At 41.0% G+C, this 15801-nt stretch overlaps 3 protein-coding genes across 4 annotated transcripts; 2 read left to right on the plus strand and 1 right to left on the minus strand.

Annotated features, from left to right (window-relative positions):
• Positions 1–4209, plus strand: LOC109033648 (uncharacterized). Its single transcript, XM_019046350.2, has 3 exons — positions 1–127; positions 1722–2228; positions 3668–4209. The coding sequence occupies exons 1-3, from the start codon at positions 1–3 to the stop codon at positions 4168–4170; spliced, it is 1137 nt and encodes a 378-aa protein (XP_018901895.2). The 3' UTR covers positions 4171–4209.
• Positions 4210–4217: 8 nt separating this feature from the next.
• On the plus strand, positions 4218–9129 carry LOC109033770 (uncharacterized). Its single transcript, XM_019046542.2, has 2 exons — positions 4218–6938; positions 8482–9129. The coding sequence occupies exons 1-2, from the start codon at positions 6034–6036 to the stop codon at positions 9017–9019; spliced, it is 1443 nt and encodes a 480-aa protein (XP_018902087.2). The 5' UTR covers positions 4218–6033; the 3' UTR covers positions 9020–9129.
• A 726-nt stretch (positions 9130–9855) lies between these two features.
• LOC140224002 (uncharacterized) lies at positions 9856–15641 on the minus strand. 2 transcript variants are annotated; one of them, XM_072296738.1, is made up of 6 exons: positions 15491–15638; positions 15097–15151; positions 13688–13974; positions 12067–12513; positions 10762–10860; positions 9856–10352 (listed from the first exon to the last, which is right to left on the minus strand). In XM_072296738.1, the coding sequence occupies exons 3-6, from the start codon at positions 13883–13885 to the stop codon at positions 9930–9932; spliced, it is 1167 nt and encodes a 388-aa protein (XP_072152839.1). In that variant the 5' UTR covers positions 13886–13974; positions 15097–15151; positions 15491–15638; the 3' UTR covers positions 9856–9929. The 2 variants fall into 2 exon arrangements, with proteins under 2 accessions (XP_072152839.1, XP_072152838.1); XM_072296737.1 differs by lacking the exon at positions 15097–15151 and having other exon boundaries at positions 15196–15641.
• Positions 15642–15801: the final 160 nt, after the last annotated feature.

The following is a 15801-nucleotide window of genomic DNA, read 5'->3' on the forward strand; positions in this document are numbered from 1 at the left end:
ATGAGTGTAGTGCAAATTAGAAAATCTATGTCTGTGGCCGCGGCCATTCCTTTGTTAATTGATGTAATCATTCATCCGAAAGCATTAAAGGTCCTCAAGAGAAGAAAAGTCTCCAAATTTATTGACAGTATAATTTTGAATCCATAGAAGTTACGTCTATGATCTTTGAAAGTCTCTATAGCTATTTAAACTGTTTAAAGTTTTTGATATTCAATAAAGGTGAGGGGATCTATTTTCCAATGATCTTTAATACGTGTAAAATTAGTTTTTTGAAAGCTTCGTATTTTTCTGATAAGCTTTTTCCCTATATAATGAATGCATCTGTTTCACAGAAAAAAGCACCACCGGTGTCTCTGACGTAATGTCATCACCCCTGCCTTTAATCAAAAAATTTGTCTCCGTGGACTAAAGAAGATTCTCCTGTGAAAGTTTACTTAATAGATTACATTGTTCAATTATCAAAAACAAATTTCTGGCTCATCCGTAAAAACACTCATGTTCATAGGGGAACTAGTGTTACATATGTTGTTTCTTAACTGATTCCGAAAATGTAGGCCCTAATTTATTGGAAAATTTAGTCATAGGCAGATCCAGACACCTCGAACGGTGGGGAGGGGAGTAAAGGGGGTCCAGGGAGCTCCCTCCAGAAAATTGTCGAAATTTTAAAGTATCAAATATGTAGGTTGAGTTAATTTCGTCATGAATAACTACCAATTATAAGCATCCTTCCCTCGTCTTTCCTCCATTTCCTTCCTTCTTTCTTTTTTTCCCCCCTCATTTCTTTCGGGCGAACAGGGAGTGTGGGGGGGGGGGAGGGGCTCACGCCCTCTACGCCCCCCTGGACCCCCCTATGAATATAGTCCAATTGGACGTATCTCTGCAAAACGGAGCTATGTGTGTTAAGACATGAGCCCTGGGACCCATAAGAATATATGCATAACAGGGCTCACGTCATAAAGCACAGAGTTCCTTTTGGCAGAAATACGTCCAATTGATGTTGCGTGACCAGACGTATATTTTTCATTTCCAGTCGAGCTACCTCCCTGAGCAGGGAATCCATCCACAAAATGCGTTCAATACCAATTTCCATCGTGCTCAGTGTCATCTGGTTCGCACCACCATCATCAACAAACCACGAGTCGGACGGTCCTATAGTCTGTCCCAGATACGAAGAGCTCTGGAAAATCGGAATAATTTGCACGATGTAGAAGCAAGGTATCGTTCGTTCTATTGATACCCGTCTAATCACCGAGCCAACCCCGCACCGCACAGAGGGCTGGTTACGAGCTCCGCGGCGCGGCGGCGCCTTGCGTCGGGAATCCGCTCCTGGGTCCCGGGGAAAACCGGCCTCGTGCATCGCGTTAGTTCAGATGAACACTATCTAGCTTCTTATTGGTGGATGGTAATCAATCAATAAGGGATATAACGCAGTCCATTCTGTGCTTAATTCGCACTCGCATTCTGAACTTTACTGAAGGTAAAAATGGAGGTAAAACCTTTGGCCAGAGGAGCGACGATTAATGTCAATAATCAGGGATTTAAATCGCCTATCCCGGTCTGGAAATGCGAAGGGAGTATGCGTTGCCTCGAGGTGGCTTGCGACCCTCTGTGCGACGCATGTGAGAGGCGACGAGATGACAGGTGACGAGGGTCGAGGCACCCCAACCCGCCAAATAGTGCTAATTACTCTGATTTTCCAGAGCTCTTCGTATCTGGGACAGACTATAAGGAGTTTTTTTTCCCATTGTCAGATGGGTTCCCGGACATTGCCCAGGGGTCCCAGCAAGAGGAAGACGTATTCCAGCGCGCCCACGGGAACTACCCTAAGCCGACCCTTCCTCCTCTGGCGGATGATGACGTCACCTCCCTCCAATTCCTCGCCTTCAACGAGATTTTCGAGGTGGCCTACTTCACGGACTTCCTCGCCAACGTGACCAACAACGTCACCGGATACGAGATCGCCGACCAGGATCTCCGCGACTACGTCATCACGACCCTGCAGGCCATCGTCGCCCAGGAGGAAGTCCATGCGTTGCAGGCCAACGCCGTTTTGATGAGCATGGACTTGGAGCCGATACAGGCGTGTCGCTACGTTTTTCCGGTCAGCAATATCAGCGACGCCTTCAATTTTGCCAGCACGTTCACCGATGTCGTCATGGGCACGGTTCAAACCATCATGAAGCTGCTCGGACGGAACAATGATACAGACTATATTCCGTCGGTTACAGGTATAGCCAACTCCACACGCTCAAAATGGGTCATCGGTGTCGCTGTTGAATGTTGACCCTTGAAACCCATTTTCAGCGATTGTTCACTTTACACAAAAAAGAATTACAAATTTGTTCAAAATCACAACTTTTAACAATATTACGAGTAACTACATTGGAAAAAAAACACATTCGATCTAGAGTCCAGACTCTTAAAAACATCGACAAGAAAAAATACTCTTGATTCAATCGGATTTTTGCTTGAATCAAGAACCAAGTATTGGCGCAATGCGTGAAGTATTCATGCAGTCTTGTAGGCGCTATGCGTTTCATGCCGACCGCCGCGCCGCTCCGTTCCAGGGTCAAATCGCGCATTTGGTTTCTCTTTTAACTCGACTAATTAAAGGTGTTGTCTCTTGTATCACCGAAAGACGACAAAATTAACAATTACTATACTTTTACTCTCAGGAAATGAGAGATTTTGTCGTTTTTTCTCGTTTGTAATTTATTTTCTGATGAATCCGATTTTTATCTCTCTTTTTTTTATACCTACATTCAAAGAGATTGCTAAATTTGCCGCCCCCTCCCCTTAATCCGGCCCTGGTGGGCAGTTCACTGTTTGCACTGCTTACTCAATGTGAAACTTGGATGAAAACAGGGGAGTCACTACCACCGCGGTGATGACGTCGTAAACCGAATCTTTCATTGTGCGATATCTTGGCTAATATTGGACGTGGGAAGTTGCTGTTTAGACAGATCTTATTAATTTTAGCAAATCCACAAAAATCAAGTTCAAAACACAATTCTTTGACTAGCGCAACCCCTTACCCAACGATTTTCCGGCCCAATAAATTGATGAAATTAAGGTGAAAGAAACCAAGAGTGTCACTTCCGCGGTGATGACGTCGTAAACCGAATTTTTCAAAGTGCGATATCTTGATTACTAATGGACGTAGTAAGTTGCCTCTTAGACGGATCTACACGGAAAAAAAAACTTCGTGCGTTGGACCCGAAGCTGAGGTCATATGGATCACTTAAGTTTTCGGATAACGTATCTAAAAACTTGAGGTCCAGCTGCCGAAGTTCGGGTCAGATATCTAAAGTACTTCGATATGTACCGAAGGGTTCGGGTTATACGGTTATAGCTTCGATATATACCTGAAATACTCCGGTACATACCGAAGTGCCTCGATGTCTGACCCGAACTTCGGCAGCTCGGCCTCAAGTTTCGGTTGCGTGATCAAGAAACTTCAGAGATCCATATGACCTCAACTTTGGGTCCCATGCACGAAGTTTTTTTCTCCGTGTGATTATTTTTACCAAATCTACAAGAATCAAGCATCAAAACACGTGATGCTGTTACTAGCGCAACTGACCCATTGTTTAGAACTTATAACAGAGGTGAAAAAGTAGTAAATCCTTATAATTTCTGACTAAAATTCGTTTCATGTCCGAGACAGCCAGGGTGAGCAACGAGGGCGAACAGAACGGGTTCTTCCGCTATATGAACAACAAGATCCCATCCTCAAACCCTTTGCTGACCGGCAGTGCGCGGGAATTCGCCTGGTCCTCTCTGAACCAGATGGTCGTTGTGAACGGCTCTTGCCCCAACAGCTACCTCATCGACCTGCAGCTCTACCCGGCCCTCTACGTCGCCAACCCTCCCAGCGCGGACTCCGATCAGAATCAAACTATCGAGTTGAGCACTGAAGCTCCCGTCGATTGCAGCTACGCTGTCGTCTACATTTCTCAGCAGAACATGCCGCTCGTTGTGCCCATTGAGGATTTACGAGAGGACGACGGTGTCAGCACCTTCGAGGCTACTTTCCCGGCCAGTTTATTGCAGTACGGTGGCTACGGTCTCATCATTTTCGTTCTGACAAACAGCACGGGGCCGTTTAAGAACGTCGAAGCAGTCGTGCCGAATACGGTCGCTGGTCCTTATTTGTTTGACAAGAAGTAAATTGTTTTTTTTATTTTTAATTTTTTTTTATTTGTATCTCAGAAATACATAATTTTAAACATAATTTACAAGTTGTATTATTTATATACCATTCTTATCCTATTAAGTCATACGTTCAAAATTTACTACGAATGCGACGAATATTGAACTTTTTTTAAAACGCCTGGATGCAATGCAACTATTCGGGCTTCATGGATGTCTGTGTTGCATACGCGCGGAAATGAAGGCGTTTTGGCTATCCAGGCATGCACTTCACCTACGCTGCTGCGGCGCGAGGCGACCTGCTAGGGCTTAACCTGATTAATTATGCATAAGTGTCTTCGAAGTACGAATGAAGAATTGAAAGCATTCAGCCATTTTAGATCCTTACAGTATAGTCCGTAGCACCATAAAACGTTTCACACCGTCGAACCAAAAAATTATACGAACGATAATGCAAAAAAGATGACTGGGCAAAAGAGCGGCTACTGACATGGAGATTGTTCTTTTTCTCACCTGTTTATTCAGCATTTTCTTATTTTCTACCTTATTTCAGTTCAAGCATACTCGTAATCTAATGATTAAAGTATTCTTTATCACGAAGATATATTTATTATAATCAAGATCAGAACTTGTTTATACTTTAGTCCCTAAAGACTACTATTGCTTCTCTGCCGTGCTAAGTGAGAACGCTGTATGAACCATAAAGCGTCTCTATATTTCATTAGACCAATTACGAATTTTTAGGAAAATTTGTGAATATTTCTCTTCTAATTTCTAGGAGGATATCGTTTGTTATTTGATCTAAAAAGTCAGAAATTTTCACAGAAAAATATTCATAACCCTCTTCAAAAATGAATATTTTCTGAGGAGAAATTTGGCAACATTTGAATACTTATACGCCGTTTTCCTCAGCACGGCAGTTCTCAGATTGTGAGATTTAATGAATGAAAAAGCGAATGTAATTACTTGTTTTCACAAAATAATTCACTAAATTCTACATTTTATCAAGTGAACGTGACACGGACTATCTAACGAAAAAATGCTCGGGGACATCGTGAGTGTCAATTAGCGGTGGACGGGTCAGATATCGTTGACCGACAAAGGAGAAACACTGTACTGGAGTGCAACAATTATGTTTGACCAGTTACCTCCAGACCTTGAGAGACCTTGCTGCTTTGACAGGACTTTACAGTGTAATGAAGTCGACAAACTGTGAGCCCAATTGTGTAGGGTGTAATCAGTCCGCAGTCCTCAATCGTTCATTTTTGTGCGCTTAAAATCCTCGTTCAGCTTTGGTTTGATTAAAAGTGCATTTTTGACGTAAATTTAACTGTGTTGCACCGGAGTTTGACGTGTAACCAGAGTTTGTGCGATGGGTAAAAGTAGAAAAATTCGTATCTTCGATGGCAGCGTTGCAAATATCCGCGAATGTTTAAGTTCTTGAAGAAAACCAACGAAGGTTTTGCTCAAAATTTTCTATGAATGTTCAACAATTCAAAAATATTCACATAAAATGTCAAATAAATTTGTTGGCTATTTTCCTTTCTAAAACTAAAAGATACTCAAAAATGTTGAAACTTTCTGATAGGCTCGTATTTTTTTACCTCAGCCATCGATATAGCTTTGATACACTCCAACTTAAAATTTAACTTGGCTATTTATTCAGATCAAAACGCAGTTGCTCTGTTTAAATTCTAATTTTTTGCGCATAAAAGTCTAAAAGTTGGTTATTTGATACACATGAAGTTATTGAGAGATTTTAACACCTCAAAGTTTTAGTACTTGATATGGAAGTTATCCGTTAATGAACATGTGCCATAAATAGTTTCTTTCTATTATTCCAGTCTGTTAATTCTTTTTCGATAAAAATCCTGACTAAATATGTTCGCTTTCAGTATCGTTGGGATCGCCGCATTGTGCCCTTTAGTGTCCGCAAGGTTTTCCTTTCCGATAGGAAACAACTATCAAAACCCTCAACTGAACGCACCAGCCACAATCAGCAACCAAAACACGCAATCAAACACACCCAGCACAAACAGCTACCAAAACCCTCAACCTAACACACCAGCCACAAACAGCAACCAACACACGCTATCAAACATACCAGGTACAAATAGCTACCAAAACACCCAACTTGGCACAGGTGCGAATAGCTACCAAAATACTCAACTAGGTTCAAACATCTACCAAAACACTCAAATAAACACACCGAACACGAACAACTACCAAAACACGGGAGGCACAAACAGCTACCAAAACACGGGAGGCACTAGTAGCTACCAATCACAGACCTCAGGGTCCTCGGGAGGGTTCAGCTTCCCCTTATCAAACGGGTTCCCGAACATTCCCCCGGGTTCGCCGAAGGAGACGGACATCTTCCAACAAGCCCACGGCCCGGTGCCAAGATCGAATCTACCCCCGCTAAAACCGGATGACGTCACGTCGATACGCTTCCTGGCCTTCAACGAGATCTTCGAGGTGGCCTACTTCACCGAGTTTCTCGACAACGTCACCAACAACGTCCCCGGCTACGTCATCCTGGACCCGTATTCCCGGAACTTCACCATCACGACGCTGACTGCCATCCGGGCTCAGGAGGAAGTCCACGCGCTCCAGGCTAACGATATTCTCATTAAAATGGACCTGGAGCCGATCCAGGCCTGCCGCTACAGGGCTCCGGTCAGCGATCTCCGGGCGGCATTCGCGTACGCCAACACCTTCACCGATCTCGTCATCGCTACCATTCAGGACGTCGCGACCAGGCTCGGCCGAAACAACGATTCCGAGTAAGTTATTGTGTCTTTAAAGAAAGTAAAAAAAAAAAAAAAAAAAAAAAAAAAAAAATCACCTCAGGGCGAATTTTGTCAAAAATATCTGTTAGAGCATTAGAGGACCCTGATTTGGATTACAGTTTGCAATAAAGAACTTCTATGTCTAGCTCGTTTTAGAAACAACATATCGATGGTGTGCGTCGGCAATCACATAACTCGGCTTGCGACGTCGCAGACCTCCTGTCATACTTTATTTTTTAAACGGAAAACTACTCGGCGGCAATTTTTCAAAACTGCCGTGATTTTTCTACTCTGTGCTCAGATTTTTCCTGTGTACGATACTTATCTTGATTTATTTTGCGAGGAAAGGTCTGTACTTTTAAAGGATGGTTGTCATTCTTAAAACGTTCAATTTCGTATAATACTGTACAACACCTCTGTTGGGAAATAGTTGCTTCAGGCGCCGCCGCACGGCGGGCGGGCGGCCAGCGCGAAACGTGCATTGGCGCCTACAAACCTAAGTGGATACTTCCAGCATTGTGCAATGCGTGAAGTATCCACTTAGGTTTGTAGGCGCCTGTGAGCCTCTCGCGCTGGCGGCACGCTGCAGCTGCTCCGCTCTGTTAGGCTTTAATATTTACACTCGCATAGTCTGCGTTTTTTAACTCATGATTTTGAAATGTTTGCACACTCTGCATTGATTATTCTCATTTAAATTGATGGGGAAAAAATATGTTTCAATTTATCAAAGGAGAATAATAATGTACTGTGTGTTTTTTAGATATTAGTGGTTCCTTGTCAAATTTAATGATTTTCAAAGCACTTTAATTTTTTCTTTTATACATTTTTTGCTTTTATTATGCTGCAGCGAGGTGTGCGCGAAAACCAAACGCTCAAAATTTGACGTCTTTGACTCTAAAAGATCAATGTACAAATGAGTTAAAACTAAATATTGCGTGCTTCTTGGTTTTTTTCCCCTCTTTTATTCATTTTTGCAGTTTCTGTCGGCACAACTGTGGCTCATTGAGATTAATGTCGCTGGAAAAAGGTTTTACAAATATTTGTCACGTTTTAAAAATACAAATGTTTTAAAAATGAAGTAATAATTTCGTAAAGAAAAAATTAAAAAAATGAATCAAAGGCCCGTTCATGGATTCACTTCATCGGCGAACCTTTAGGCGTTCCCAGGTTTCCTTTGATAAACCTTGAATCCCCTGGTAAGCTTATGAATAATTTCCTTCCGATTTTTCAGACAATTTTGTTCGTAATTTAACTTAAATTTCCTGAAAATTCCAAGGAAGAACATTCACAACGTTCCTCAAAAATTAACACTTTACCGAGGGAAATTTGGCAACTCTCGAATGTTCAAACAATGTTCTTTCTTCGCACGACAATATTTTACTCTACGGATAAATCCCACGAAACAATAACCAATAACCAGGGAATAATCTCTCTCGCGAAGTTGAGAAAAATATTGAGCTGGTCAAAGTCAATACTAATCACGGTACCAAGGCCGAAGGCATTTTGAAAAATAATTCCTGCTTTCTCCCTGCGACAGGTACATCGCGTCGATCATAGGCAGGGTCGGGAACGAAGCGGAACAGGACGGTTACTTCCGAACGGTGCAACACAAAATCCCTGCCCCCACACCGCTCCTGACCCGGGGCTCCCGGGTGTACACTTACTCCTACTTGAACCAGAACGTCGTTGTCCCCGGCTCCTGCCCCAACAGCTACCTCATCGACCTCCAGATCCTCCCCTCGCTCAACGCCGTCCAACAACCGGACCCGAACAGCAGCCAGAATCAGACGATCCAGTTCTACGTGCCGGTCACTGAGACGACCCGCGAACTCGGTGCTGAGAATCGCATCGTCTACATCGAGCAACAGAACCAGCCGGTCGTCGTTCCCATCAGGAATGTGAGGCAGGAAAGTGGTTCCGTTTACTTCGAGGCAGAGTTTCCTACTATTTTGCTGCAGTACGGAGGTTATGGGTTAATCATTGCCGCGCTGACCAATGATACCGGCCCTTTCCAAACGATCGATGATGTGGTGCCGTTCACCATCGCTGGACCGTATTTATATGATGTTAAGTAGAATTTTTTCTTTTTGGTCGTCAACTTTTCGGGGGGAGTTTTTTAGGATTGGGCCGGGGTGGCTACCGCCACCTAGAATACCCGCTCTATAAATAGAAATTAATTCTCAAATGCTTTTGAAACTGAACCGGTTTGACAACCTGAACAATCTGAAATATTTTCAAAAAAATATTGTGAGATTTCTGTGACGCTTTTGACAGATTTTATAAAAAAAAGTTTTTAATAATATCGTTGATAATGGTAAAGTTTACATAAAGTATTAGAGTATTTCGTTATAAGTATTTGCCAAAAATAATTTGTAAAATGCCGTGAGGACGTATGTGATAGTATTTTGTAATATTAAGGTATAAGTGAGAATTTTGTCCCAAAAGTATTTTAAACCCCCCAAAAAACGTTTTCTTTCTTCCAACTCGCAAAAAGAATCTAGTTGGGACAGGGTCTCAAAGTTAGGATAATTCGGTGAGAGACTGAAACTCCTAAAGTTTCAACAGATCAGGATGTGGATAAGTGGTTTGCAAAGGTGGCTCTCAAATTATAGTATTAGAATTGGTATTAACTGCCTTTCAAATCAGTCAGTATTAGTAATAGAGAAACTTTCGAACAAGTGTACAAGTCGTATACTTTTCTTAACTATATGTTTGAAAAACTCGATCCGGTCGGATTTGAAATTACGCGCATTTTCCTTAACTTTGTGGAATACACTCGCCAGATTTGTTTAAAAGAATGAAGTTTTGGGAGAATTTGCTCCTTTGTACGCTCTTTTAAAATTTCAAAAAAAAAAAAAAAAAAAAAAAAAAAAAAAAAAAAAAAAAAAAAAAATCAGAGGGAGGAGGAAAAGGTTGTGCATAAACCTCTTTTATTCAAGGTTGCTTTAGAATTTGCTTGAAAAGCTTTAATTGTAAGACAGTAGCTCAAGTGGGATCCGGATTACAAGAATGAGTTTCATTGTATCGTTCGAGGTTAAACGCGTTCATGCATACACTAAAAGCCATAGTACTTTGGAAGCCAGCCCCCTTTTTGAGGCAAAAGCAGCGGTCCTCTTCACATTTGCCACCATTCTGAGGGCCGCCTGCCCCCGTCAATGCGCATGTCTTAGAGCTGACACTGGTCAGGTAAAGCCGGCTCACGACGTAAGAAAAGCGGCAGTAGATTGTACAAAGGAAATCTTGAGGCATCCCTACATACTGACCGCTATGAATGCCGAAACTTTCCGCGTGAGTATGGTTAGGCACGCCCTGTAGAAAACATGGGTCCATCGCCTTGCTGGTCAGAACAGGAATCATCCTCCGCAGGATTTCCTCTAGCGCTGGATTCTTCAACCATAACCCATGCATCTGCAACCATGAAAAAATTACGAATAAGCTTACTCGGTAATTTTGAAGTCTTGCATTATTGGAAAGTAAAGAGTGAATTTATCACATGGGAATTTTCCCGGACTTTTTTTCTTACGATATTATAAGGATTACCCATTCAGATGGGAGGAACAAAGCACGTTATGCTGGTAACCTAAGCACATGTTGTTAGGATTCTGCAATTTTTACTTGGTCAGAAAAAAACGAAGTTAAACTTTCAACTTAAGAGCATCCTCATCTTTTTCTCCATGTTTTGGTGTGTGAAAATGAAAAATGGTACGTCTTTCGGACTTTCGCTCAAGATCGAAGAAGTCTTACTATCCTAGCAGTTTTGCTGTGCGCTCCTTAGATATTTTTCTCTGAATATGGTTTAATTTAGAATTATAAATACCTGGTCAAACTGCATTTTGATAACATTGTATGATTTCTTTATCGGTTTGAGCAACTTCCAGTCCAGCCAAGCGGGCCCCCTCCAGTCTAGCGGCGCATCCTAAAAAAGGCAAGAATAAAAGTTATAAAACAATCATTCATAAAATGTATGCACCATTATACTTGTAATCATGTTTTGTACATGCTGCAGAGCAAGAGTAGTAATACATGAGCGGAAGAGTGATACATAAAAATTGATGGATAATCAATGTTTTTGGTCTATATATATGTACTTTTTTTTTTCGTAAGTACAAACATTTAGGTGAGATTTTCACAGGAGGGTGGATCTGACTATCCATTTAGCAGAAATTTTGGTAAATCTAGTATCGCACAGTCATATACTATCATAATTTTCCCGAGGTTTACTTAAACTGGATCCCCAGGAGCCCTCTAGCTAACTTACGGTGAGTTTAACCGGGACGTTTCCAGTTCACAGAGACTACAATTTTTCAAGATAAATATTTCTCCTTTTTTTAGCATGAACTTGGATATAGTTATTACATTTCTAGAAAGTTTAAGATTAACCAATCACAGGAATGTGACGTGCCACGTGCGTTCATGATATTAGGTAAGAAAAAGCTAATTGTTAGTCCACAACCACTCATGAGGATGAGCAGCTGATAACGCCACGCCAAATAAATTTACGCATTTTTCGAATACGACAGAAGATTCGCCATTTTCATTCTTGCATTTACTTTACCTGTACATCATAGTAACGTCAGAAGATCTTCTGTCACAGTCTAGAAGTGCGCAAACTAATTTGGTGTGGACTCTAGAAATATTTGTGTGAAAAAATATTTTTGGGAAATATCCTCTAGAGAATATTTTCAGCTGCTAACTACTACGAGGCACATTATCTGGCCAAAATTATGGTCCATCACTTCAAACCATCACCAGCTTTTTAAAAGGTGTTGCTCTATTATTTTTCCGCAACAATTATTTTGCGCAGGATATTGCATGTAACTCACCGAAAAAAAAGTGAAGTTGATTTAACAATGAATGCAAAAGAAGCGTGCAAGAACTTATAAAATGCTATAGCAACAGCAGTTAGTTTTACAGCTTGGTATTGCTAATGTAACTGCTATAGTAGGTAATGTAGCATTTTATAAGTTCTCGCACACTGTTATTTTTACATCCAGAAAGTTAAATCAACTTCGTTTTTTTTTTCGGTGCTCGCAAATCTACATTAAAACGACTGGAGACAGGTCATATTAGCAGAGATTTGTCCGAACAAAAGAAAGGAGGAAAATGTTAAAGAGGAACAAACCGGAATTTCAAAATTGACATCTTTATCGAGCATGTAGGAATCGTAATATTTCATAACTTTGTCCATATAAGTCACATATGCCTGAATATATGCGGTGGTAACGTTTGGATCGCCATAGGCCCAGCTCATATCCGGTGCGGCTAAATACTCGATCAGATTTTTCTGCCGAGATTTGTCTTCGACAATATCGAGCCAACCCTCCGTCTTTTTTTTGAAGAACTGGAGCATCTCTTTCGTCTTGTTGAAGGACGGGAGATCGCGAGCGTGCTCACAACCAACCCAAATCTCTGCTGGTAGTTGATCGACAGGTGCGTCCGAAAACGTGTACGGCACGCTGCTAGTGTTCAGAGGCCGATATGTTACGAAACATTTTCGATCAACGTAAAACTCCTGAAATTTTGTTTTTTTCGGCCAGCCAGGTTTGAATCTCGTGCAATGAACAGCAGCCTTCATAAAAAGAGAGATAGAGAAAGAAAAATAAGAACATCTTATTTAGAATTGCGAATGCAGCATAACGCATAACTCTGGCTTACCTACCTTGGTAAAATGAAAAAACAAGTCTTTATTAAAAAAGTTGATTTCATCTGTTTGCAGTAAAAAATATCTCTTTCCGAGGAGAGAAATTTTAAAACGCCAGCTCTCCGTGTTTTGTTTCGATTGCATTTGCCCAAATTTACGAATTTGTAAAGAAACACACTTTTACAGGGCCGGATTAAGGGGGCCGCGGCCCATGGCGGCAAATTTTGCAATTTTTTTAAATGCAGGTACAAAACAATCGGATTCAGAATGAAATTACAAACAAGAAAAGAAGACAAAATCTCTCATTTCCTGAGAGTTCATTAATTTCTAATTTTGTCGTATTTCGGTGATACAAATGACTGCGCAACTTTAATTAGTTGAGTCAAGAGAGTAACCAAACACGTAATTTGGCCTGGAGCGGCGCGGCGCAGAGAGAAATGATGACGAGGACTTGAGATGAAAAGGAGAAGCCCTCGGCGTGGCGGTCGGCATGTAACACACATTAGCGCCTACGAGACTGCATGAATACTTCACGCTTTGCGTCAAACACAGTACGGTCAACAGCGGTCGGCGCGGCGTGAAACGCACAGTGCCTACAAGACTACATGAATACTTCACGCATTGCGCTAAACACAGTGTGGTCAGCGCGGCACGGAAGTTAAATGAAACGCCTCAATGCAACTATTCGAGTTCAACAGTGCTTTTGCTGCCCACTCAGAAAACTAAAGGGCCCATATCGACGGTGAAACTACCAAACCACGTATTTCGTTTGCGGTGTTTAAAAATCTACGCTCACATTTTATTTTTTTGAAGTAGACCAAATCAATATCATTCCTTGAAATTTTCGCAGAATTTTCTCCGCACGAAGAGGAAAAATCACAGAAATTTTCAAGACTGGACGTTAAGTAGTTTTTCATTTAAAAAATAAAGTATGACAGGAAGTCTGCGACGTCGTAAACCGAGATACGTGGTTTGGTAGTTTCACCGTCGATATCTGTTCTTGCCCTTTCAACAATTATTTACATGCAGAGTAGAGTTACAAGTAGCTCTCGGGTCATATTATATTATTGGAAAACGAGTTTATTCTTCTAGTTTTACCTACCGAGTCATTATGGGTGGCTTTATGTTCTAAGCAAGAGTAGATGCGCCATTGAGGTTGGTCCCAATAATCATTTCCGATGACTCGCCGGATGAGTGTTTTAGGACGATCAACTCGAAACTGGATGTAAAATTTGCCGACGACTTTGACAAGTAGGTTTAAGAAGACACAATGAGCTGCTACTAATACAAAAATGTTCATTGCAGGGTATGAGTTTTTCGTGGTTGCATTGTAGAGGTTAGCAAGATAGGGCTATAAATAAAAATTCATCCGTTTCATCCATCAATCCCCTGAAAGCAAAATGGATACAATTTTCCATACACTAGATTCAATACTGGGGGTACGATGAGATCGTGTTTTATTTAAAGTTTACATTAAAGTCCATGTTTAAATTTCTTTATAAGCCACCTACCAACTTTGGAAAAAGAATGCAAAACCGGCCGTGTACTCTCTTTAAATTTTTGAAGTCAGTGCGTTCCTAAAACTTATTTTCTCAAACGTCTAAAGTTTGGAAAAATTGAAACTGTCATCATTTAGAGCTTGCCAAAATTTTTGAGATGAACTTACAGCCTCCTTCGTGATGTATTGTGCTCTGGTAAAATTCCAATTATTTTACAATAAAGCTCAAGTTAATGGATTTGATTTCAGGCCATTCCGTCAAGGATTTTTTGTCCGTGTACCTGTTTTGTCCAGTAGATTACGTTCACGTGTAAACTAAGCAACAGTGACTTGGTCCAAGAGTTGACGGGAATTTTGACTCCTGGTCCCGAGTCAAAATTCCCGTGGACTTTAATAATTAAAAGGTGGTTCCGAACCACCTAAATATTCACAAATCACACATTTTATTTTCATTTAACATTTTTTTTCATCAATTTAAATTTGAATAATCCATGCAGAGTGTGCAAACATTGCAAAATTATGAGTTGAAAAACGCTGGCTACGTGAGTTCAAATATTAGAGCCAAACACAGATCGGAGCGGCGCGCTGCCAACGCAATACGCGCACTGGCGCCTACAAACCTAACGGGGATACTTCACGCATTGCGCAATGCGTGAAGTATCCCTGTTAGGTTTGAAGGCGCCGATGCGCGTGGCGCGCTGGTCACCCTAGCCCGCCGTGCCACAGCGCTTCAAGCAACTAGATCGCAACAGCGGTGTTGTACAGTATCATACAGAATTGAAGGCTCTCCAACGTATCAAGAATGTCAGGCATCCTTTAAGAGTACGGAGCTTCAATCCGATGCACACAAAACACCTATCAGGTCCCTGAATAAATTGATCACGGAATGTAAAGATACATCAGTAAATCCCAGATTAACGCTTAATTTACGCAAGTTAGGGAACTATTTTAGAGAATGATTTTATGGAAAACAATCAGAATTTTAAAAGTAAATAATAATCGGAATTTCTTACCTTCCAAATCAAGTGAGAGATGGTGGCGAAAAAGAATCCTACTGGACTAAGGACTCTGAAAATTAAAAACGTCATAGAAGTGATATTCCGAAAACTTACGTATAGGTAGTCATATTCAACCGATGACACGTACTTCACTAAATGTGCTGCTTTTGTCATCCAATAAAAAAGTTTATGATGAAATATATCCGGCTCCAAATCCACGGCCTTACTTCTTGTTTATTCGAATCTGGCATCTCTACTCCCGCGAAATATTGTAAGTCCTACTTTAGCACCGAAAGCTATTATAATTTTACTTTTGCCTTTTTATCGCTGACTATTAAGTATTTGAAGCAGCAAGCAGGAGATGCCACTACAATTTTAGCTCAAGTATTAAACTATAATTTTAGCTTACATAACTTATTTGCTTGTGGTTGAGTACCGGACGGATCAGACCAAAATTGAAGTGCATGTTTAAGTATAGATTAGGTGTCACTGAAATTTTAGTTAAAATAAAAACAAACTATAATTTTAACCTGTCTCATATGAGCGAGGTTAGGTGTCAGCGATGGAACAGACCAATATTGAAGTGATTAGATTAGATATACGCCAAGAGATTGTGCCCAGCAGGTAGAAAAGTTTAAGATCAAATCAAAATAGAGGCTAGCACATTCACGTTGATTCGAGTCTGTCTATATGTCTATATCCAGTGACCTAATTTATACC

This window comes from Bemisia tabaci, chromosome 2 (genome assembly GCF_918797505.1).
Source record: "Bemisia tabaci chromosome 2, PGI_BMITA_v3".
Lineage (NCBI taxonomy): Eukaryota > Metazoa > Arthropoda > Insecta > Hemiptera > Aleyrodidae > Bemisia > Bemisia tabaci.

What these genes read in the sequence shown, in the direction of transcription:
- LOC109033648 (XM_019046350.2), top strand. Translation starts at nt 1, where the DNA reads ATGAGTGTAGTGCAAATTAGAAAATCTATGTCTGTGGCCGCGGCCATT. An exon ending in AGTCTCCAAATTTATTGACA is followed by an intron (nt 128 to 1,721) that starts GTATAATTTTGA and finishes TATCTGGGACAG; the next exon opens with ACTATAAGGAGTTTTTTTTC. An exon ending in CTATATTCCGTCGGTTACAG is followed by an intron (nt 2,229 to 3,667) that starts GTATAGCCAACT and finishes TGTCCGAGACAG; the next exon opens with CCAGGGTGAGCAACGAGGGC.
- LOC109033770 (XM_019046542.2), top strand. Translation starts at nt 6,034, where the DNA reads ATGTTCGCTTTCAGTATCGTTGGGATCGCCGCATTGTGCCCTTTAGTG. An exon ending in GGCCGAAACAACGATTCCGA is followed by an intron (nt 6,939 to 8,481) that starts GTAAGTTATTGT and finishes TCCCTGCGACAG; the next exon opens with GTACATCGCGTCGATCATAG.
- LOC140224002 (XM_072296737.1), bottom strand. Translation starts at nt 13,885, where the DNA reads ATGAACATTTTTGTATTAGTAGCAGCTCATTGTGTCTTCTTAAACCTA. An exon ending in ATGTCAATTTTGAAATTCCG is followed by an intron (nt 10,861 to 12,066) that starts GTTTGTTCCTCT and finishes TGCCTTTTTTAG; the next exon opens with GATGCGCCGCTAGACTGGAG. An exon ending in TCAAAATGCAGTTTGACCAG is followed by an intron (nt 10,353 to 10,761) that starts GTATTTATAATT and finishes TCATGGTTGCAG; the next exon opens with ATGCATGGGTTATGGTTGAA.